Source organism: Rattus norvegicus, chromosome 4 (assembly GCF_021556685.1).
Source record: "Rattus norvegicus strain SHRSP/BbbUtx chromosome 4, alternate assembly SHRSP_T2T, whole genome shotgun sequence".
Lineage (NCBI taxonomy): Eukaryota > Metazoa > Chordata > Mammalia > Rodentia > Muridae > Rattus > Rattus norvegicus.
Window position 1 is genome coordinate 150952395 of NC_141537.1, and position 23531 is coordinate 150975925.

The 23531-nt window shown below is 47.8% G+C and overlaps 1 protein-coding gene across 5 annotated transcripts in view; it reads left to right on the forward strand.

Moving 5' to 3' along the window:
• Positions 1–23531, forward strand: part of Ift122 (intraflagellar transport 122) — a 70234-nt gene that overhangs the window by 33063 nt on the left and 13640 nt on the right. For 4 of the 5 annotated variants that reach the window (XM_087657605.1, XM_087657606.1, XM_087657607.1 and 1 more), the window contains 8 exon segments: positions 267–469; positions 1766–1903; positions 3420–3584; positions 5707–5904; positions 11328–11468; positions 14728–14781; positions 17716–17877; positions 22063–22229. In XM_087657605.1, the coding sequence (XP_087513731.1) occupies positions 267–469; positions 1766–1903; positions 3420–3584; positions 5707–5904; positions 11328–11468; positions 14728–14781; positions 17716–17877; positions 22063–22229 (1228 nt within the window). 5 annotated transcript variants of the gene reach the window in all.

The window sequence follows — 23531 nt, forward strand, 5'->3', positions numbered from 1 at the left end:
GAGGGTAACAGATCCCCAGGAACTGGAGTTAAGGTGGTTGTGAGCCACCATGTGGATACTGGGAATCAAACCCAAGTCTTCAGAGAGCAGCAGTGCTCTTAACCACTGAGCTGCCTGTCTCTCCAGCCCCGTTAAAGATTTTTGTAATGAGAGTGTGTCACTTTAATTGCCAGGAGCATTAAATAAATAAATGATGGCTTTTAATTTCTCTGCCTTTCACCTTACTTAACAACCTTTTGCTAGAGTCTCTTTCCCTCCGTTGACAGTTCGGATTAAATGCAGAGAGCTTGTCAAGAAAATTGCCATCTACAAGAATCGATTAGCTATCCAGCTGCCAGAGAAGATCCTCATCTATGAGTTGTACTCTGATGACTCGGCAGACATGCACTACCGGGTAAAGGAGAAAATTGTCAAGAAGTTTGAGTGCAACCTGCTGGTGGTGTGTGCTGACCACATCATCCTGTGCCAGGTGGGCAGCTCATCCTTCCTCCCCCAGGGCAGGGGTCTTCCTCAGGGAAAAGAGATGCTCATCACTCCGTGGCTGGCCCTTGGCATCTAGATGAGTCTTGTTAGGGAGATGAAGTCAGTCTATGGCTGTGCTGGTTGTGGACAGTGGAGCACGTTGATACACTGGGATTGGATATACTGTAAATGTCTTACAGTGCAGCTCTGGTTTGGGTTTTTTTTGTTTGTTTGTTTGTTTTGTTTTTTTTAGATAGTGTTTTCCTAAGTTGATCAAGCTGGCCTCAAGCTCATGATCTCCAATTTACCTCCGAGTGCCGAGTTGAAGGCATGTGCCACACCCATCTAGGATAGATTTTTATAAGTAGAATTTTACCTCCTAAGAGAATTCCATTTTTTCCTTTTCCTCTTGAGGCATTAGGAATTGAACCCAGGGCCTTGCCTACAATAGGAAAGTCCTCTGCAATGGAACCATATCCCCAGTCTTCTCTCCCACCACTTTTTTATTAATTTTTGAGACAAGGTTTTACTAATTTTCCCAGGCTGTTCTTGAACTCACTCTGATCCCAGGCAAACCTTGAACTTGCAATGCTCCTGCCCCAGCCTCCAGAGGACTTGGAACTATAGATCTGTACCACCAAAAAAAAAGTCTCTAAGGCAGTGGTTCTCAACTTTCCTAATGCTGTAACCCTCTGAGACCATTTCTCACGTTGTGACCCTACCCAAGAAATTATTTCTATGCTAATTCATAACTGTAATTTTACTACTGATATGAATCATAATGTAAATATCTGGTAATCTGGTATGCAGGATATATAGCCCTCAAAGGGGTCATGACCCACACGTTGAGAATCAGTACTCTAAGAGGGGTTTTATCCAAAAGAAATTTTATCCCCAGTCATAGGTCTCTAAAAGTCTTTAGGTTAGTGTCAAGAGGAGTTTTGGAAAGACTTTGAAAAAAAGCCTACTGTGGGTGGACCTGATCTTGCCCAGACCTGTTAAAAAGGAAGAAATTGTTTAGGAGCCATTCTCATGTAAAACCTATGTGAGGGTCTCAAGCCCCTTACCACTTAGGGCTACCCCAAGTTAGAGACTAATTGCAGCAAGTCAGTGGCCTGTTGCTGTTGGCTCTGGAGGTCCATGTTAAAGATGGCGCCTAAGGAAGCCTGTGGTGGATTAGTGATGGCAGGATCGGGGAGGAGCCAGGGTTAGATTACCACTGATGGTAAAGGACGGGTTCCCCCAAGAGGGCTGCACGCACGCTTTCTCTGAACCTCCATGCTGAGCTTTGGTTGCTTCCTAGGAGAAACGGCTACAGTGCCTGTCCTTCAGTGGAGTGAGGGAAAGGGAATGGCAGATGGAATCTCTCATTCGCTACATCAAGGTGATTGGTGGCCCCGCTGGAAGAGAAGGTCTGTTGGTAGGCCTGAAGAACGGCCAGGTGAGTCTTCCTGTGCTACCATGGAGCTTGCTGGCCAGGCAGACACAGGTTTCCTGACTGGGATGACATGCGATGGGTTGTAGACAGCCTGGAGTTTTACTTTTCTTTTCTTTTTTTTCTTTTCTCTTCTTTCCTTCTTTCTTTTCTTTTTTTAAGATTTGTTTATTTATTATATATAAGTACATTGTAGCTGTCTTCAGATACACTAGAAGAGGGCATTAGATCTCATTACAGATGGTTGTGAGCCACCATGTGGTTGCTGGAAATTGAACTCAGGACCTCTGAAAGAACAGTCAGTGCTCTTAACCACTGAGCCATCTCTCCAGCCCTGGAGTTTACTTTCATAAAGACAGCTTCAGGCCAAAATGCCGTGGTTCTCAGACTCACAGTGTGCTTACACCTGTCAGAGCTGGTGCCATGGCTTTGAAGCTGCACGTAGCAGGGATCAGTGTGCTTAAGGTCACCCCAAAGGTGGGATTTGTTGGAGACACGGCTTTAGTGGATTGCTAGAGAGGCAGGCAGAGATTGTTCACGAGGTCAGAGCCTTATTAGGCAGTGCCTGGATTAGTCAGTGTTCCTGTCTGGGGCCTAGATGGTGCTAGTCCTTAGGGTGTTACTAGAACCTAAAAGAAAAATGGACTGTTTGGACAAATCGATTAGGAAATCTAGGCTGCATGAAGTTGAACAGATTCTCTGTGTGTTCATCTACATTCTTTGCTTAAAATAAGAAAGTTCTATGTGGGCTACATAGAAATTTGAAAGTGAAAATATAACTGCATTAGCCTGAGAGCCAAGCTGTGTAGCAGATGGCTATGGCTGAAGCTTGTCAGGTCTTTGCTGGGGACGGAAGTTGCGGAGCATGAGATCAGTAGGAGCTGTCAGGCAGCAGTACCCAAGTGGTGGGGAATCTGCAACTTCCTCAGTCAGCTGTCAGGTCTCATGGGAGGCTGAGAGCATGACTTTGGGGTCAGGCTAACCTGGGAACACATTCCTTCCCACTAGCTGTATGGCCCTGGGCAGATGAGTTTGCCTCTCTGAGGCTCAAGTTGTCCAAATAAGGACAATACTGTTTCTTCACAGGGCTGTCAGAAACAGGGATGTCAGTGAATGGCAGCTGTCACCATCAGCACCATCATTATTACTTTATACCAGATGTCGCCCCTGTGTTTACAATAGCCCTTCCTGTGTTAGTGTATGACTCCTCTACCCTGCAGTTTAAGCAGTATCATTAAAAATGACCGCAGTTCGCATAGACATTAGAGTGAGTTTGGCATTTCTCAGGCCTGTTGTTGCTTCAGTGACCTCCTATGAACCATGCTTTTGGACTCTTAAGGATGGTACCCACCTCCCCCACCCCATCCCCTGCTTTATTTAATGAGTCTTTTCTCTGCACACAGCTTCTGGAGGAGTTAGTGGGTGTTGTTCTTGTAGAACACATGGGATGCCAAGAGTCTGGCAGTGGTCCAGGGTCTGGTTGCTGTGGAAACTCACACTTATTTCTCTGAAATTTCGCCAGATTCTGAAGATCTTTGTGGACAATCTCTTTGCTATTGTCCTGCTGAAGCAGGCCACAGCCGTGCGCTGCTTGGACATGAGTGCCTCCCGGAACAAGCTGGCTGTGGTGGATGAAAATGACACGTGCCTGGTGTATGACATCCACACAAAGGAGCTGCTTTTCCAGGTGAAGTCCTAGATGGAGACACAGTCCTTGGAACAGGGACCTGCACTGTACTTCCCAGTTGTGCAGCGAGGCACCCAGCCCTGTCTGGGAGGAACCACAGGGGCCTGGGACCCAGCACAGGTGTAGAATCTGTAAAGCCCCAGGAAGGAGGGGAGCTGGGCCAGCCTCTTGAGTACGGGTTTTCTTGTCAGAGAGATGGACAAGCAACCCCTGTTTCACATAGCCATAAGCAGTACTTGAGTGGACAGTGACAAGTCTGGTGACCAAGTCAGTGTGCGGTGGTGACTCTTTTGATGAAGTCTGTGAGTCCCTTACCCCGGACCCAGGACTGGCAGTTGTTAGCAGTGGCCTAAGGCACACCAGGAAGGAGGGACACGAAGAAGCTCATCCTAGCTTGTTCCACAGATGACTATGGCACAACGGCTGCATGGGTCACTGGGAATGGGCATTGTTCCCACAGCATTTGGTCCTGTGATTGAAAGGAGTGTGTCACTGAGCAGTCCAAAGACTGTACCCATCACCTGCCTGCCTTTCTGCCACATGAGGGCTGTTCTTGGCCTCTTTGGGGCATTGCGAGCAGTCAGAGTTAATTCATATGGAATGAGGAGCCCCTGAGACTGGAGCCTCTGCTCTCTGGTTTGTCCTGCACAGTTTCCCAATGTCATAGATAGACATGGGTCCTCTTCCAAGACTCTCCTTGTCCTTGGCAACAGACCCAGCAGGGTAGAAGTGCTTGGCTTTCCTCAGTCCATTAGACAGCTACATGGCTACTAGTAGCCCAAAAGGACTTCAGTTATATCATGTCACAGAGGAAGAAGAGGGTTTAGGGGAAAGAAAATATACCCATTGTTTTCAGACTCATCTGCATTCATGGACCTCTGTGAGTCTCAATTTCAGGCTATCATGAAACTACCTTTTTTTTTTTTTTATGAGGCAGGATCTCTCCATAGCTCAGGCTAGTCTCCAGGTGAGGATGAACTTTAGGATGATTCCTTACCTCCACTTCCTAAGTACTGGGGCTAGAGATGATGTATTCTGCTGAGATCAAACCTAGGACCTTTTGTATGCTAACTAGACTGCATTCCTTCATCATACTAACGTGAAACTAGACGTTACATTCTCACAGAACTGTCACAGGAACAGCCCAGGAGCAAACAACCCTGAATGTTGCCCTTCTCCCCAGCCTCAGTACCCACTGCCTGGACCTAGAGCCCCCCATTGTGTCCTGCGTGGAGGTTGAAAAGGTGCATGGCCCTTATTGCAGCTTCTCTGGAGAAGTAGCAAAGGTGGTTCTCAGGTCTTGCCAGGAGACACAACCTTCCTAGTCTGTCATCCACTGGATTTGCCCCTTCAAATGGAAAGTACCAATATTTTTCATTTAAAAGTGGTCCATGCTGAGGATAGAAGACTCAAGAGAGGAGTGAGTCTCTGTTGGCCCCAGGCCTCTAGAGTTGAGCAGAATATTGGTAGAGTGGGTACCTCCTGGTGTGACTGTGTTTTTAGTGTAAAATTACACATGTAGAGACAATGTATTTTCTAATTTTGAAAAAAACTCCCCATTCTGTTGCTTATTATAGAAAACAATGGAAGTTCATGACCAAAGAAACCAGACAATCAACAAACAAACAAAAACAAAAACAAAAAAGGCAAAGAAAATGGAAATCCCCCCCACAATTCCACTTACCCAAAAGCCGTTACTGTTAATCCTCAGGGTGACCATTTTCCACCTCCTTCCTGGGTAGGTAGCGATGTATGGAAGTGTGTACACTCCTGCTCTCATGCTGGAAATGGAACCCGGGCTCTTATACATGCCAGTCAGCTACCACAGAGCAGTACCAACCTGCTTCCTTTAACAGAAATGGAATCCTACCTTGCTAAATTTCCACTTACTGTGGAGTGATTAAAATATGGAGGGGATAATAATGTATTTTAAAAGTAGCACATATCTAAAACGTCCATCATCACCAGTACACAGAGGAGTTTACCTCGTCCCTTCTTCTCTGGCCCCTCTCCTCCTCTCTCTCCATCCTGCCGTCTGTACTCCAGGGACACCAGGCTTTAAGAATGGGTGGGAGTGAAAAGTGGGAGTGGTGTCAGAGCCTCACAAGCCTCTGTCCCTCAGGAACCAAATGCCAATAGTGTGGCCTGGAACACCCAGTGTGAGGACATGCTTTGCTTCTCCGGAGGAGGTTACCTCAACATCAAGGCCAGCACCTTCCCAGTGCACCAGCAGAAGCTGCAGGGCTTCGTCGTCGGCTACAATGGCTCCAAGATCTTCTGCCTTCATGTCTTCTCTATGTCTGCTGTGGAGGTGCCACAGGTAACCCTGGTGCCTGTCACTCCTCTGCAGCTGTAGGACACACAAAATAGAATGGTTAGGCCTTCAAACTGGTGCTAAGAGCAGCAAAGAGGGGGAGGAGGGAAGTGGGGAATCTGTGGTGTCTCAGGGTGCATGGACTTGGGTGTTTGTGTGTAGCCATGTGTTTCTGGACAAGAAGGTCAGCCCCATTGTCTTAGTTAGGGTTTCTGTTGCTGTGATGGAAAAGCATGACCCAAAAAGCAAGCTGGGGAGGAGGGGGTTTGTTCAGCTTATAGTTCCACATTGTAGTCCATCACTGAAGGGAGTTAGGAGAAGAACTCAAACTAGTCAGGAACCTGGAGGTAGGAGCTGATGCCAAGGATGTGGAGGGGTGCTTCTTATAGGCTAGCTCCCATGACTTGCCTGATTCCTTACATTGCCCAGGACCACCAGCCTAGCAGTGGCTCCACCCACAATGGGCTAGGCCCTCCCCCATCAATTGTTAATTAAGAAAATGCTGTACAGGTTGACCCTCAGCCTGATTTTATAGAGGCATCTTTTTCAGTGGAGGTTTCTTCCTCTCAGGTGACTCTAGTTTTGTGCCAAGTTGACATAAATCTAGACAGCAAAGCCATCCATTGGCCTTCTTTCCTTCCTGGCCCTCTTCCTGCTGCATTGTTAGCAGTATTCAGTACTGTGTTAGTGGCAAGTCCACCAGGTGGGTGCATAAGTGTGTGAGTGGACAGTAAGTAGAATGGGCATTAAGAATGTGACCCAGAGATAGCACACGGGACCCTGCAGAGTCTCCTGAAGATAGAGGAGGCCAGCTAGAAACCACAGGATAGGAAGGGAAAAGCAGACCGGAGAACCCAGACAGCACCCCTGGTAGCTGACCTAGTTATAGCTGCCTTAGCTGCCTGTCTGCTTGTCCCTAAGTGAGAGACATTCCCTATAGAACTGTCATAAAACCAAGGCAAATACCAAGGAGAAACTTGAACCACAGTGTCCTGTCTTCAAGAGAATTTTTTTTAAAATGTGTGTGTGTGTGTGTGTGTGTGTGTGTGTGTGTGTGTGTGTGTGTGTGTGTGTAAACAGATGTGTGGTGCACATGGAGGACAGAAGAGGGCATCAGATTTCCTGGAACTGGGGTTTCAGGGTGTTGTGATCCACCTTACATGGGTGCTGAGAATGCCATCGCTCCAGACCCCAGACAGGTTACTGTACTGACTGTACTGAGTATGGACCAAAAGCAAGAGAATGGGGCTTTTAATCACTGTGTACCATCTTCTGTCTTAAAATGTGTTAATTGTGTATGAGTGCCAGTGACTCTGAAGGTCCCAGGACAACTTTTGGCAGTTGTTTCTCCCACTGTTAGTTCTGAAGGTTGGACTCAGGCTGTCACACTTGTACAGCAAAGTACTTAAACCTTTTCAGCCATCTTGCCAGCTCCTATGCCATCTTCTTTTAACATGACATTTAGCTAGCTAGTCTAGGCCCATCTCTGACGAATTACTGACCTAGCAGTGCGGCTCATACCTATAATTTAAACACTTTGAGGTTGGGGCAAGAGGATTTCAAGTTTAAAGGCAGCCTAGGATACATCACAATACTTTTTCTTAAAACAAAAACCAAAACAAACCCCACTAACAACAAAAACAATTGCCAAAACCAAACACCCCACTTACTAATCTGGCTTTTGCTCAGCAATCTACTGGAAATGTTGTGCCATGTCAGTGGAAATACTGTACCAGAATTTTCAAACAGTAAGACAATTGTAGGCTCACATCTATGTGTAAGAAATGACAAGTGATTCCTTGTGTATGTTGCTCAGTTCCCCTTAGGTAGTACTGTACAAGATTGTAATGCAGTTGTTCCTTTGCTCCACCGTGGAGGGTGGAGTACTGTCCTGCCTCTAGCTCCCATGCCCTCCCTGCTGTGTACCCAGCTGTGTTTGGAATGAACACAGCTCTTCTATCTAGCACTTGGATCGTCCATAGCTTACTCCCTGGCACCTACGTTTATATTACCCACAACCTTTTATTTCCTTCTTATGATTGGTCCAGGCAACCCTGGAATTCTCTGTGTGGATCAGGCTGGTCTCAAATCCACAGTGATCTTCCTGTCTTTGCCTCAGAGTGCTGGGATTAAAGGCGTGAGTCACTACCCTGGCTGCCCATTGCTTTTTGCTCTTGTAAATAGTGGGTGTCTTCCTTGCGTATGTCCTGACTTAGTATAAATTCCAAGAACTGAAATTGCTGGGCCAGAGGCCTTGTACATTGAAAGATGTTCATAATTCTAGATTGCCTTTCCTCTAGAACGCTGTTAGTCTGCCTGCTTACATACACCTGGCCTACAGAGTCCTTCCTCCCTGGAGCCATGGAAGCCCTTGCTACTTGTTGCTGCAGGGGTTTACTGCAGCACTGTCCACACCAGCTCCTGATCCATTCTGAGTGTTCAAGCAATGGCAGTGCATTCTGATGTGAATGAACAGTAGAGAAGACAGAGCAGAGAGATGGCGACAGGGTGGTGTGTGGTGGCAGCTGAGGACAGCCCTGCCTGCTTGACTCTTTGCTGTCCTTATCTGCTCCCCAGCAGTACAGCAGTACCCTAAACCCAAGCACCACGTTTGCTAGGAGCCCACTCTTCCTTATCCATGCCAAACAGGCTTCGCTTATTAAAAGGTTTTCTCCCCAGACTGCCATCCTAACCTCAAAAATAAATGCAGTTGCTGCTCCTGATTCTGGCCAGCCAAGAGGAGCCGGAGGGGCTGCCGGGGCTCCTCCTGCCAGAGCCTCAAGAGTCAGTAGCCAAGGTCTCTGTTGGTTGTAGCCAGTCTTCCTGCTGATGCAGCAGGCCAGAGCTGCCAAGCACTGGGAAAGGCGATCTGGAGACAGAGGCTGTTTATCTGCCGCCTCGCCTCCAGTCTTCTTGTGGTTTGGGCCTCCAGACCAGGCAAAAGCCCCATTTTTGCTCTTGGGATTTTTGGTTTCCTTTCGAAATTTGTATCATCTTGTGCAAGAACTGGTGTGTCCGAGCTGCCAAGTAGGGCAGTAAACCTGACTTGTGCTCCATGATGTCATGCTTGGAATGCAGCAGCCAGATAAGGCGTTGCTCACAGGGGACTGGTTCTTTAGTACGGTTTTCAGATCCTCATTCAGGTTGTACCTCTCTGCTGTACATCAGCTCATCTTGTGTGGATCTTGTGTGTGTGTGTGTGGGGGGGGGTTGTGTGTGTCAGTTGTCACAGGAAGTTGTGCAGCTTGGGAAAAGGAGCCCTAGTTTTGGATTCTGTTTCTATAACTGGATCCAACTCCATCCTGAAAAACGTATCTCCCTCTTTGAGGCCTCGGTTCTTTTCTGCGTAAGAGGATCATTGGGTTTTGGTTTTGTTTTGTTTTGTTTTGTTTTGTTTTGTTTGGGACAGGCACTTGCCATGTTGCCCACTCTAGTCTTGAACTCCAGGGCTAAAGGGATCCTCCCCAGAGCAGCCGAAACTCCAGGCTTTGCCACTGTGAAACGGGGTTAATTACACCCATTTCCAGGTTTGCCTGTCCTGATTCCTGTTATTATTCCTCCTTATTATAGACAGTCATGAAATACCAAAAGCCACAAAATGAACTCAAGTGGAGCAGAGGAGTCCAGAGAAGAGAGCTCTTTGTGAGGGCAGAGTGGGTGGGGTTTGGGAGAGCTCAGAAGATAATGAGACTTATGGCCAGGAAGATGGCTGCTTTGGCCTGCAGAAGCCTGAGCTCGGCAGAGTCTCTGAACAGATCCCCTGGATAGGATATGGCTGAGCCAGGCCTGGGTGCTAGCTCAGCTGCTCCCAGTCTGTGGCCAGCTGCTCCCTACAGCAGGAGGGAAATGGATGGTGTATTACCACAGGAAAACAAGCCCCTGGGTACAGCTGTCGTGCTGTCAGAGGGCACATCAGCTTTGAAAGGAAAAAGATTTCTTTTAATTCTGAAGGGGGGGGGGGGAAGGACCGGAAATTTCAAAGATAAAGGCCCCAAAAGGAGAAAACAGCACTTCCAGTTTGACATTTGGGAACCATTAGTACAGAGGTACTGGCTGATTGATCTTTACTGCCCAGGAATCCACAAGGGAGACAAGGGTCCCTGAAGCATATTGACTGGCCTCAAATCAAGCCAAATTCCTTATTGCTAAGGATGACAGGCCCAGCTCAGCTTTAAGCCTGATGTGTATGCATGCATTCGCAATTTGCAGACAGACAGACAGATGGACACACATACACACACACACACACACACACACACACACAGAGAGAGAGAGAGAGAGAGAGAGAGAGAGAGAGAGAGAGAGAGAGAGAACGAACACAGAAAGAAAGAGCACAAGACCAAGAATATCAGGTCACCTCTCGTGCTAGCCTCAGGTTTTTAATTTGTTAGGTCTGTGTCCTCAGGCAAGTCAGGTCTCCTCCAGGAGTCTCCTGAGGTATTATCAAAGGTCATAACACCTCCTTACACAGGACTGTTTGGACAATTGCAACAGTCTTTATAGCCTCAAAAAAAGAAGTTGTCAGGGTTCTTCCTCACTCTCACTCTTCCTCACTCTCACTCTTCTTCCTCACTCTCACTCTTCTTCCTCACTCTCACTCTTCCCTCCTCTCTCTCTCTCTCTCTCTCTCTCTCTCTCTCTCTCTTCCTCTCTTCCTCTCCTGGCTTGACACGATAAAAAAAAAAAAAAAAAAAGAAGTTGTCAGGGAATACTGGTAGATATGCTCAGCTAGGCAGCTTGGCCTTGAGGAGAGAGTTGGTCTTCAGCACCAGAGACCTCAGAGACTTGTCCTCAGAGCCTTCTGGGCTGTCTGGAGCAAACGCCATACCTGTGCCCTTCTCAGACATAGTCTCTTTTAGAAGAGACCATCCCAGATCTCTCCCTTCTGGTTGATTAACTTGTTCCTCTGGCCTGGGTGCAGGGACTGCTGGGAGTGACTAGAGCCCTGCTGCAGTCACAGGCTGGCCAGGGCTTCACTCCAGAGACACACAAGGAATTAGAGTGCAGCACACAATTTATCCACACAGAGGCCAAGAACAGCTTAGACTCCTTCTCTTGGGGCATGAGGAGAAAGCAGGGAAGAGCTTCCAGGAGGGACCTGTTAACTGAGCTTTAAAAAGCCAAGTAGGCATTTTCCATGGGGAGTGGGAAGGTGGGCAGGGCAGATCCTTCCCAGAGAAGGTGACATATTAGGGTTAGGTTGACCTAGGGAAGGGGAAGGTAGGTGACAACCAAAAGCGTGTGATGGGAGCACTGTAGCTCAGCAGGAGGGGTGGCAGAAGAGAAGGTACCCAAGTGGGCCAGGGTAAGGTTGTAAAGGTGCTGATCGGTGGCTGATCAAGGCAGGAGTTTCTGGCGATGTCACTGTGAAATCTGACTCTTCCCACTACTCTGAACAGACTATTCTCTTTCTCCCTGAAACCCTACAGTCAGCTCCGATGTACCAGTACCTTGATAGGAAAATGTTCAAAGAAGCATACCAGATCGCTTGCTTGGGAGTGACAGACACTGATTGGCGTGAACTTGCCATGGAAGCTCTAGAAGGACTAGAGTTTGAGACTGCAAAGAAGGTATGCATTTAGTAGTGTGCACCAGAACTTGGTCCTTGGAAGGGTCCCTTGAGGCGAAGGGTCCAGGTAACACCAAAGGGGCAGAAACCAATGATCATGGGCTGTCTCCTCAGTCACTCCTTTCACAATGGTGGTAACAACCTTCCCAGGGTTGTTTCTCTGGAGGATTCTGGCAGACTAGGCCCTGTTCTCAGGAAGTTGGGAAGATCTAAGCTGGCAATGCCAGTAAAACACCTGGCTGACGCTGGCTGTCAATCTTGGAAGCAGTCATTTATGTAAAGACCTAGGTGAAGCCTGTCCATGGTAGCCATTTATTAATCAGGGGTCCCAGGCTGGGTGTGACCAACCATCTATACACCACCATTGTTCTGAGAACTGGCCTAGTGCAGAAGAGATGCTCAGGCTCTCGCACTCCCACGGCAGTGTGGTAGCGTCCCACACCCTCTTGGCATGATTCAGAGTGTTACTTCTAGTTTAGCCAATAAAAGCTACAGGAATGGTGAAAAACATTTAACCTTTCCTGGACTTCTGAGTGCTCATCTAATAGATTAGGGGAGAAGAAGGAATGGCTTCCAGTCTCTTCTCTCGTCTTTCCCTGTTTTCTCTCTTGTAGCCAAGTGGAGAGTCTCCTTTAGCCCAGGCTACTGATCCTGAAGCACCTGCAGACATTTGTGATACCATTGACCCAGAGCACACTTCAGACCTAGGCTTTTCCCCAGCCTTTTCTCTCAGCCTGACTTCTGTACCCCTGCTTCTAGAATGCATAGCGTTCTTCCTCTATTTTGTACTCACTCTTGAGGCCTCCCCAGGCCTGGTAAAGAGGAGTTTGGAGTGGCTATACAAATGCCATCCATATCATGCAGAGTTGGAGGTGTCACAGCTCAGTAGAGCACTGGCTAGTATGCACATGGCTCTGTTTCAATACACAGCACATGAAGAAAAGTAAAGCTACCAATAATTACCTACATGTTTTTAGATCAGATAAGCATTGGGAAGTATTAGATTAGGGCTTTGGGAATTCAGGAGAGAGTTCCTTCTCCTGGAGGAACTTCCTTCTCCTGCCCTACCTAGAAATGCAAGCCTGTAAGGAATACCAACAGGTTTTCAGGATATCTTCCTTGTGTGTAGCTAGAAATAAAGTTACCTTCCCTCTAGATAGTTACCCTTCACACCTAGAGCCTAAGAGTGGCCTGTACCACTCAGCACATGGCCTTTGTGAGTCGTTGAGCACATGTTCAGATAAAGGGAACTGAAACTGTGCTATAACCTTCTATTCATTTCATACCCCACCTTGCATCCCAGAACACTTGAGAATAGACACGATCATATCAAAGCACTGGGTTCTTTGTTAGATGGTATTTCTTTAGTCATTTTACTTGACAAATGAAAATTATGTGTATATTTCTTGTGGGCAGCATATTTAGGAAAGTCATAGAGCTTTGGACTTTAACTGATGTCTTAATCCTTGGCTTTCCTCTCCCCTGGATGCCAGTCATTCAGGACTCAGACTTGTGGATGGAGGGGCCTGGCCTAGAAGGGTACCCCCACTAGATGGCACAGGAGAGCTACTTAGCACTGCCAGCTGCATCTGTTTCCTGCTCCCCACTTCCCACTGTGGAAGTTATTCACAGTCTTGTGACTGACCACTCCGAATAGCACCCTGATTCTGCAGTGTATCAGGGCTGAAGGATGTCAGTGACAGATGTATCAAACTCAAGAGTCCAGTGCTCAGAACCGGAAAGACCCTTGGAAAGGCATCACTTGCTTGCCTGACCACAAAGAAGGTTGCTGAAGCCCATTCATAGGAAGGAAATAGCTCAAGGTCCTGTTGGGTTGAGACCTGAGTCTTTTTCCTACTCTGCCCATTACCAGGGACCTACTTCTTTATGTGTTTCAAGACACAAATCAGGAAGGCAGTTTTTACTTTGTTCACACTAGCTGACTGACCCTTTTACCAGTTCCTCAAGCAAAGCCAAGTACTGGGCACTGCAATGTGCCTGTAACACACACCCCTAGGCCCCCAGCTTTTTGCAGGCTGCAGCAGGAAGAGCCCTTGAGTGACGATGTTCAAGGTCAGCCTAGGCAACATAGTAAGTCTTGTTTCAGAAAGAAAGCCCCTTGCCAGGTCCCTCTCGGGCAGTGCTTTGCCTAATCCTGCTGTCTGCCACTGCTCATGCTTAGACAGGAAGTGTCCTCCCTAGGGTATCTGCCTCAGACTTGGGTAGCTCTTGGCTAAGGGAGATTTAGCTGCCAAACCTCCCCTTTCCACTGTGAACCCCTGGACTAGGGAAGGGGACCAGGGCCAAGAGAAATTCCTGTGTCCCTAGCTTTTGAATAGATCCCGGCCCTGTAGGGTAGAAGGATGAAATCACCCTGTGGCCATCTGTGAGGCAGCCGGAAACTCCCCGTTCTTGTAGCATAGAGGGTGCTTAGCAGTGGCCAAAGGCTGTTGTGCATTCTAAACCATAATGGCTCAGAAGCTGCTGCTCTGGGCATGTGTCAGTGCATTTCACATGAACAACACAGAAAGCACAGCTTGGCAGAGATGTTGCCAGCAAAATACACAGAGGTTCAGTTCCCCTAAGTTCCTTGTGGTACCCAAAAGCAGCAAAAGGCACTTCACTGGCACCAATCTGTCTGACCCTCACAACCTAGAAATCCATGCATCAGAAGTCTCTACCCCTTCGGGAGTCCAAGCAGAGGATACATATTCAGGATTAACATGCAAGTTTACTTTGTAGAGACCAGGCGATTATTCTCTGCCTCCTCCTTCAGAACTGCTTTCCTGAGCTTTTCCCTCCTCTCCCTATGTGCTCTGTGTGTGTGGCACCGTTGAGTTAGCAGAGCTGTCTACTGCTGCCCATCCAAATCAAAGGGAGAAGCATGCAGGCTCTTGTCTGTGTGTCTTGCCTACTCTGCAGATGCCATTGACTGGAATCAGCCTGGCTTGCCTTTCCATTATGAGCAATGTCTGTCTGGCAAGGGGTTCTACTGTAGACTACAGGATCATAGTTCTGTTTTACCTAATCCCAAAATGATTGATGCTCCCAGAACTTCTTTACAGTTCTTTGTAAGGACTAATCCTTGAGATGAAGACAGGCTGAGCCTCGCTGGGTGGCACACCTCCCAAGCACACAATGATGAATCGAGTTTCCCTTCCCCGCTTGCTGGCTCTCTTTTTAGAGCTTGATGTGTCCTACCCCCATCAGCCTGTGGAGAACAAGTAGGCAGCTGACTCTTTCTTATTGCTTTCCCATAGGCCTTCACCAGAGTCCAAGATCTTCGATACCTAGAACTGATCAGCACTATTGAGGTAACTGTTGAAAGCATCTTCTGTCACAGGATGCAGTGGCTAGTAATCCTGAAGACATGGGGATGCCCTGGAGTCTGCTCTGGGGGATGGAGGGGCCACATAGAAGCAACCCTGATTAGTCACTTAGAAGTTGAATAAGACAGAAGGTATGGGTCTCTCTAAGCTTTGGTTCGTTGTTCCTAAGATGGGATCTATACGGTGGTGCTCACCTTTAATTCCAGTACATAAGGCAGAGACAGGTGGATCTCTCAGTTGAAGGCCAGCCTGGTCTACAGAGTGAGTTTCAGGACAACTAGGGCTACACAGAGAAACCCTGTTGCAAAAATCCAAGATGGGGGTCAGTCCTTCTCTGGTACTGCTGTAAGGCAGAGTTAGGCTCTTAGAACCTGGTATACCACTCTGGAATGAGTAGCTATTGCCATTCTCCTGGATGTAAGTAATCTGCCAGTGAATAAAGCATTTCCCAAATGTTTCCAACATGGCCTACTAAGGCATCCTCCTGCCCAGAAGGCCTGTGGTAGGCTAAAGAATCTGGTCTGACTGCACCATTTATGGGTGATGGAAGACACTATTTTTAATTTCTGTGTATCTCAGTGCTGTCTGTCTGTAAAAAAGGCATACACATTTCTTTCTCCTGAACAGATTTATTGTGAGGCTAAGGGAATGTGAGACACATTGGAGCTCCCAGAAGGAAGCAGTGAAGAAATTGCAAATGTCTTGCCCCTCCAACTCAGTTGAGCAAAGTAAACACTTATCTATCATGGGCCTCAGCCTTGTGTGGGGTGGCGAGGGCAGGGGCCAGCAGAGCTGAGACAGGGAGACTACAGTCCAGTAGCTGTTGTTCACTGAGTCTGTTCCTATGCAACCAGAGTTATGAGGGATGTGTACAAAGTCCTTGGCTTGATGTTGGCCCTGCTCAGTGGAGGAGAAAGGAAAGTTAGGAGAGGACAGGGCACATGCCCATGTTCAGAACCTCAGGGGAGACCCACACTGTTCCCTTGCTTTTCCCCAAGTGTTGCCACTTTTGCCTTGTGAGCCCTCCCTGGCCCTCTACCCAGCAGATCACTGGTTGTCAGTCTCCTCCCACACAGGTGGGCAAGGGCTAGTTGAATGCCATTATCTCATGCTGCTGGCTCTCAGGGATGATGCTTGGTGGTAGCCAGTGGGGCCCTTGGAGTCTTTATCCAAGGCTACAGAACATCACTTTTCTTTGCACAAAAGTAACTGGCCAGGGAGGGAGCTGACTCTTACCACTTGTCATGTCTTAGTTCAAATGGTCTACCTTTGTTTATGGTCTGTGAACTGAGAATTGTGCTTAAGGAACTATTTCTGGGGAAAAGCAGAGAGCACTCAATTGATTTCTTGTGACTGTCCTGAGGCCTCAGCTTCTGGATTCTGGCTGGATGCTAGCCAGTGCTAACCAGGGAACTGTGTGCCTTAGTGGTTTCCTGTTGAGTACCTGGGATGATAGCATAGAGGTGGCAGAATAATCTGTCCATGTGGACAGTCCTTCACAATCATGTCCTTCTGTGGCCACATTCTACACCAACTGACACTTACCTCACTACAAGAGATTACAAGATTCACTCTTATGTTTTAGATGTCAGCTCATTGGTTGATTAGCCCGCACTATGTGAAGGTTCAAAAATTCTTTCTTGTCGTTGGTGAGGCATGCTGTCTCCAGCTGCTGAAACTTGTACCAGCTTGTCGGGAAGTTTGGTTCCAGGTCTCCTCCTCTTCCAATGTGATGTGCTTGATAGAAAACAAGCACAGGGCAATGCTGGGGCTGAGGGCTGAGTGCTGGCCAGTGTTTACAAATACTGAGCTTTAGACTAACACAGGAGGAAGGTGTGTGGGTGCTTCAGTGTGCGTGCCCTTGCATTTACACATATATGTGCATACCACGTATGTGTTAGGAACCATGCTTCAGAAGGTGGAATCATGGGTTATGAAGAGTGAGCTTTGTATGACCTTGGCTGTACCTGTTCTGCATCTTACCTTCCTTCTCTGCAATGCTTGGTGGTGCTGGGGTCACTGAGAGCAGTAGAAGTCTCCTGTTCGAAGTAGACATTAGCATACATAGTGTCTTAGAGTTTCTGTTGCTGTGATAAAACACCCTAACCAAAAGCAACGTAGAAAGGAAAGGGTTTACTTCAGCTTAAATTTCCACATCACAGCCCATCAATGAAGAAAGTTGGGTCAGGAACCTGGAGATAGGAGCTGAAACAAAGACCGTGAAGGAGTGTTACTCACTGGCTTGCTCCTTAGGCTTGCTCTCTTATAGCACCCAGGAGTACCAGCCCTGGGGTAGCACCACCCACAGTGAGCTGGACTTCCCCACATCAATCAAGAAAGCACACCACAGGCTTACCCACAGGCCAAACTGGTGGGGTCATTTTCTCAATTGCCAAGCTTGTGTCAAGTTGACATAAAATCAGCCAGCACAGATAATGTCTCCTCATCCCTTAGAGACAGGAGCGTAGTCACATTTGTGATCCTGTGTTATGGCTTCCATCTTGGTTGAAAATCCCAGACTTTGTCCTTGTTTGTCATTACAATGGGTCACAGATCTGCCACCCAGGTGTCTGGGGCTTTGGGAGATCTTGAGAATGCAGGGGCTGTCCCCGACTCTGACAGTGCACACTGTTCAAGTTATCCCGTGGCTGCTTTGGGCAGACATACAGGAAAAGAGTCCTGTGGAATTTCCACTGAGCAAACAAAGGTTCGCTTCTTGTTTGATCTTAAGTGGTCTGAAAAAAAAATCTGCTTTTGTTGTTGAACCTTCCCAATAGAGACATAGGTGAGAGACATAGCAGCCCAGGAGCCAAGTGTAGGCTCCAGTAGGAAGACCAGAAATAGCAGCAGCTAGCCTTTGTACAGGCTACTTCCTGCCGTGGCTGTGGAGACTATTTCCTGTGCTTCTAATTTTTCCAGGAGAGGAAGAAGAGGGGAGAGAGCAACAATGACCTGTTTCTGGCAGACGTGTTTTCATACCAGGGGAAGTTCCATGAAGCCGCCAAACTGTACAAGAGGAGTGGGCATGAAAACCTCGCCCTCAACATGTATACTGACCTCTGCATGTTTGAGTATGCCAAGGTACTCCACCATGTCTTGGGCCCAGCCTGCCAACAGGAGTTTCCAAGGCTCTGACCTGCAGTGGCTTAAGTCATGTATCCAAGAAATGATAGAAACAGAAAATGGGGATGAGTCTGGGCGGTGGTGGTAGTGAGTTCCAGAACAGCTAGGAATACACGAGAAACCCCGTTTAAAAAACCCAAAAGTAAATAATAAATAAATTAATTAATAAAAATAAAATAAAATGGAGATGACCTCAGGAAAAGGGTAGGCAGATTAATAAACAGGACCTGAAGCTGACTCTGAAGGTGGATGTTAGAGGGACAGCACATTCCGAGTACCTGTCAGCAACAGCTGTGTAGGCTATGAGCATGCCTGCATGGTGCTGTCACCTGGTACTTAGGGATTAGGGAAGTCTCCACAGATTCCCTCAGACCTGGGTCAGGAGCCACCAAGGTTTAGTGTCCTAAGTGACAAGCTGATCCTACAACAAGGCAGGATGCTGTGAATCCCTGAAGCCAGCACTCCCCAGAGAGCCTGCTCTGAGCAGCTTGAGTGCAGAGTGCCTTACTGAGCCTGGCAAGTGGAGTGGCTCCCTATGATGGGTGATCAGGAAGGTCCCCTTGTGCGCCTAAAGGTGGCACCTCAAGTTTAGTCCCTAGGTACTCTAGACTTTTGAAGGAGCTTACTAGACACATGAGACCCACTAAAGAGCCAGAGTTCTCTGGGTGACAACAGCTTAGCCTCCAGCAAGGCTTAAAACCTAGGTGTGAAATAGTGAGGTTCTTCCATAAAAAGGGGCTTTGAGGCCCTCAAAATCCTGTGGAGTCCTCAAGTCCTAGCCATAGCCATTCAATGGCTGTTACTGCTAGTCACTTAGTTCACAAGTCCCAAGTAGGACAGCTTCCTCCTTCTTGTCTGTGCTGTGCTTAACCACAGCTGGGTTCTTTTCCTACCCATCTGTTAGGTGCTGTGGCTCCTTCATACAGGATGAACCCCTGGGCTGCTTCCGGTCCCTCCCCTTCACACCTCAGATATGGGCTTCAGGCTTCCTCTGCCTCTCATCTTTCTTAGCCTCTGCCATGCTCCTACCATACATTCAGCATTACATGAAATGCTCTTTCCACTTAAAAGGGACAGATCCTAGGGGTAGAATTTAGGCACTGCAGCCAGCCAGTCCTGGTTGTTCTTTGAGACTGATCCTAAGAGCTTCTGCCACTATGGTGTGGTGCAGCTGAAAATGCCCGCTCGGCATCCAGAGTCAAGTGTGATTATGGAACCCACATATGGGTGAAGACTCACATTGCAAAGCCTCTTCCTCAGAGCATAGCAGAACTGTAGCTCAGTGTAGTTCTGAGAATTATAGAGATCAATATATAAAACCCTAACATGCCATGCTGTGGAAAAATGAGTAGCCAGGCGTGATGGTGCACACCTTCAATCTCAGCACTCAGGAGGCAGAGGCAGGCAGATCTCTGTGAGTTCATGGCCAGCCTTGTCTACTCTGTAAGTTTCAGGACAGTCAGGGCAATAGAGAGACCCTGCCAAATTAAATTAAATTATAAAAGGAAAAAAGATGAGGAGTGTGCCTGAATTAAATTATAAGTCCATATCCAGGGATGTGCCTCAGTATTAGAACTGGTACCTTGGGTTCAATCCCAGTACACACACACACACACACACACACACACACACACACAAATAAATAAAAATGTTAGGAAAATGAGAGGGCCAGGTATAGCTCCAGGGTGGATGCCTTTAGACCTCTCTCTGGCCACCCCATGGCCCCTTTGGCTCCTTTTCGTGGTTCACTTGCACTTCCTGCACCCAGCAGTGCAGCCCGTTCATACACTCCATCTGGTGTGGCTCTCCATGAAGGTAAATGCTCTGGGCTTGTTTTGATTTTAATTTTTGATCACAATCACCAGTTTGTTGGTTCTGTCTCAAGCCTGTTCTCTCTCTCTCTCTCTCTCTCTCTCTCACACACACACACACACACACACACACACACACACACACACACACACACACACACACCCTGGCTTGGTAGTCTGCATTTGGGAAATGTGTGCACACACACACACACACACATTATGTTGGGGTGAGAGATACAGTGCTTATTAACATGGCATGTTTTTGTTTACTTGAAATTGCTTCTCAAGATTCAATCTGGTTTTTGGAAAATTTTTAAATTACATTCCCACGTACAAATAAATTGTATGCTTTCCGGACAAGTGACATGTTTATGTGGTGATAAAGGGATTCTAATGCTCTTAACTCTTGTATAGTGTGTTCTTATCAGGAGCACAGAGCATGAGAACCCTGTTCAGTCTCATTCATCACTCAGCACAGCCTCTTTCTGTCCACTCCAGGACAGAGTCTTTGCTGTGGTCCCCAGATAACGTGTAAATTGGCTTCACAGAACCAAAAAACCTTTGAAAGCCCACTTGGTTGAGCTTTGAAGGAACTGTTTAGACTCCGCTTGAGTTAAATCACAGCCTCTGCATTGGCTGCTGGGGTGGAGGAGGTGTCCCTCCTGTCGGGACAGTTCCTGCAAGCCAGTGAGCTGTGTGGCCACATGGTACCCTTGGGGAGATGCCTCACATTGTGCCCTCTCGTAGCTTTTGGCCTTTTCCCTCTGTACTCTCACTCAGCACTCATTTGCCAACATCCCTTTGTAGGGCATTTCTTTACTTTTATAATGCCTGTCTCTGTTGCTAACCTCATGCAGCTATGTGAGCAGGAGAGCTTTGTGTGCATGAAGAGTTGATGTCATCATAACTGCCAAGAGGGAAGTGTGCTGTAATGGCCCAAGCTAGGTATCCTCAGTGGCTGCTCACCAGACCCTTCTCTGTGTGCCCTGAGGGGAGGCAGAGGCCGGCTGACCCTGTCTTTATTTGTTCTGTAACAGGTAAAAGATGCCCTCACCCCCTTCCTGAATTATTTGGTTGTCTTAGGCCAACCTAATATATGGTTTTAGGGGCTACATAATTACCCTGAAAGCAAATGGAAAAAGAAATGAGCTAATTGTTCAAGTGGGTTTCTGCATGCATTGACTGCACTTTCCTGACAAATGAGTGTTAATCCCGAGGAAAGGAGTGCTTTTTTATACTTAGTGAGGTTGATACAGAGCACTCTCTGAAGGGTACAGTCTCCTAAGACAAACCACTTGTCACTATCAATGCAGAGCTGTGCCTTATGCCTCTCAGTTCTCCAGTTTGAAAGGCCCCACCTTGAAAAGTGTCAGCACTGAGGCAGCTTCAAAAGTGGCAGCTCTGTCCTGAAAAGAGGTAACATTCTGAGGCTGTTTCTGGTGCACTTTGGTGGTTAATTTAGAGAGGCTAGCATGACTTCAGCAACACCCCCTTCATTGGGGTAAAAGGACCTCAGGCCCTGCCCAGTCTCTGAACCCCCAGAAAGTACTATTTCCTTCATCTGTGGCTCCTGCCATCCCTTCATGGGTCATAGTCCTACTTCTGCAGTTTTGACCTCAAGACAAGATCTTATGCTACTCAGTTAGGAAATGAACCACCGGGCAGCACTGGGAGGCAGAGGCAGGCAGATCTGAGTTCCAGGCCAGCCAGAGCAGTATAGTGAGACCCTGCTTCAAATAATGGGGTGGGAGTGGGGGTGAGCCAAGGAGTGTTTTACCAGCTGTCTGTCATAGACATCTTAGGGGCAGAGCCAACAGAATGAGCCTAGAACATCTGAGAAAAAGGGATGAGAAAAGCACTTCAGTGTGGCAGTGAAGAAGGCCACAAGGGACCAAGTCCAGAACTCTGTATCACTGTGTGCACTTAATTTTAGAAGACCACGTGCTCAGCACCAGTCTAGGGCATCTGGTGTCATCTCAGTGTGTGACTAGTGTTATAGGATTAGTATTTGTAATTTCACAGCTAGTCATGTTTCTATCCAACTGTGTGGAGGTCATCCCAGCCCCTTTCTCTGCAGAGTCTATGAGGTGTTTAGAACAAGTGCGAAGGGACTGAGACGTGGAGGGCACAGTCCTTGACATGTTCCTGGGTTCCACAAGTACTGTGGACAGCCCACGCACTCTCCCTTCCTGGACACCTGGGACCGACCCACACAGTCACACAGAGCTGGGCTCTCGTGCATCCTGCTTCTCTACTCTGCTTTCGGGAGCTGACATAATGCTGGCACAGGAAGTCCTAATCCGGAATGGTTTTGTTTGTTGTGCTTCCTCAGGATTTCCTTGGATCTGGAGACCCTAAAGAAACAAAGATGCTCATCACCAAGCAGGCCGACTGGGCCAGAAACATCAATGAGCCCAAAGCCGCGGTGGAGATGTACATCTCGGCAGGGGAGCATGCCAAGGCCATAGAGATCAGCGGCAGCCATGGCTGGGTTGACATGTATGTCTCAGCCCTTGCTTGACAACAGTGTGGAGGCAGTGTGTTAACTCTTGAGGTTTTGACTGACAAGAAAAATTGTTTCTCTAAATATATGCACCAAACATGAAAATGACTAGGTTCTCTGAGAGATGAAGAACTTGAGCTAGGTAGCAAGCAGTGCCTTTGAGGAGTATGAGAAGGGGAGTATGAGTAGGGACCTAGGGAACACACACAGATGCCCCTCAGGCTGTGTTGACCTTACAGGTCCCTGACTATCCCTTGTGCCTCCAGATCAGTATCCCTTCATTCATCTGGCAAATGAGGAAATCAAGCTTCACGGGGACTGATGTGTCCTCAAGGACCAAGCGTCTGGGGAGTTGTAGGGCCAAGCTTTAGACTGGCATGGGTGGTTTCAGTGCCCCTAATTCAGCAAGAGAGTGAGTACCAAAGGACCACAAGAAGAGCCCTCAGTCCATCGGGGAAGCTGACCCTCCCAAGAGGAACCATGGCATCTTCTCGTGAGTCCTTCCATGAAGTGGCCTTGCCAAACCTTCAGGTAGAGACAATTAGAGAAGGAAAGAGTATAGGCAGAAGATAGAGTAGGCCAGCAGGGCACTGATGGCTTGCGTTCCAAGGGAGTATGGAGGAGCTAGATACAAGAGAATGGAGGGGGGACAGGCCACATGATGGTTCCATCTTAGGACTTGGCACCCATCCTCCAGGTGAGACTGACAAGGGGCAGCTGAGGAGAAGGAGCCTTACATTAAAGGCCACTGGTTCTTTAGGAAGCAACAGTGTGGAAGCCAGTGGTGTAGTCAGGCCCTGGGGAAGAGAAGAGGCAGGTATGTGGGCCCCTCATCTCACCAAGGGACCTGTGGGTAACCCACCCCCAGCCTTCCCTTACCTAGGAATAGTATCAGAAAGATACATGCTTAGATCTTAGATCGTGCCCCAAGAAGTCTCTACAAAAAGGGGCGGTGCTAAGGGAGCCAGGCAGGCTCATGGTCTCTACTTTCCCCACTTTCCCCACTATTTTTTATGTCACTTTCATTTGCAAGTGCTATGTATTAAGTTCCCCTGGGGGACACTTAACAAGTTCAAGAAAGAGACATTAAGTCTTTTCTGTCCCTCTTCTGGCTGTTATAGGTACAGTAGGACTCAGGCTCTGGAGGGCTGCCTGTACTACCTTTCCCTAAAAACACGTCCTTTTTCTGCTAAGCAGTGTTATTTTTAGGTGCCATTATTATTCTAAGCACAGACTGACAGGCCTCCCTGAGCCTGCCTGTCTGAGATTCGGATCTGTTACAGCCTCTTCTGTTCTCA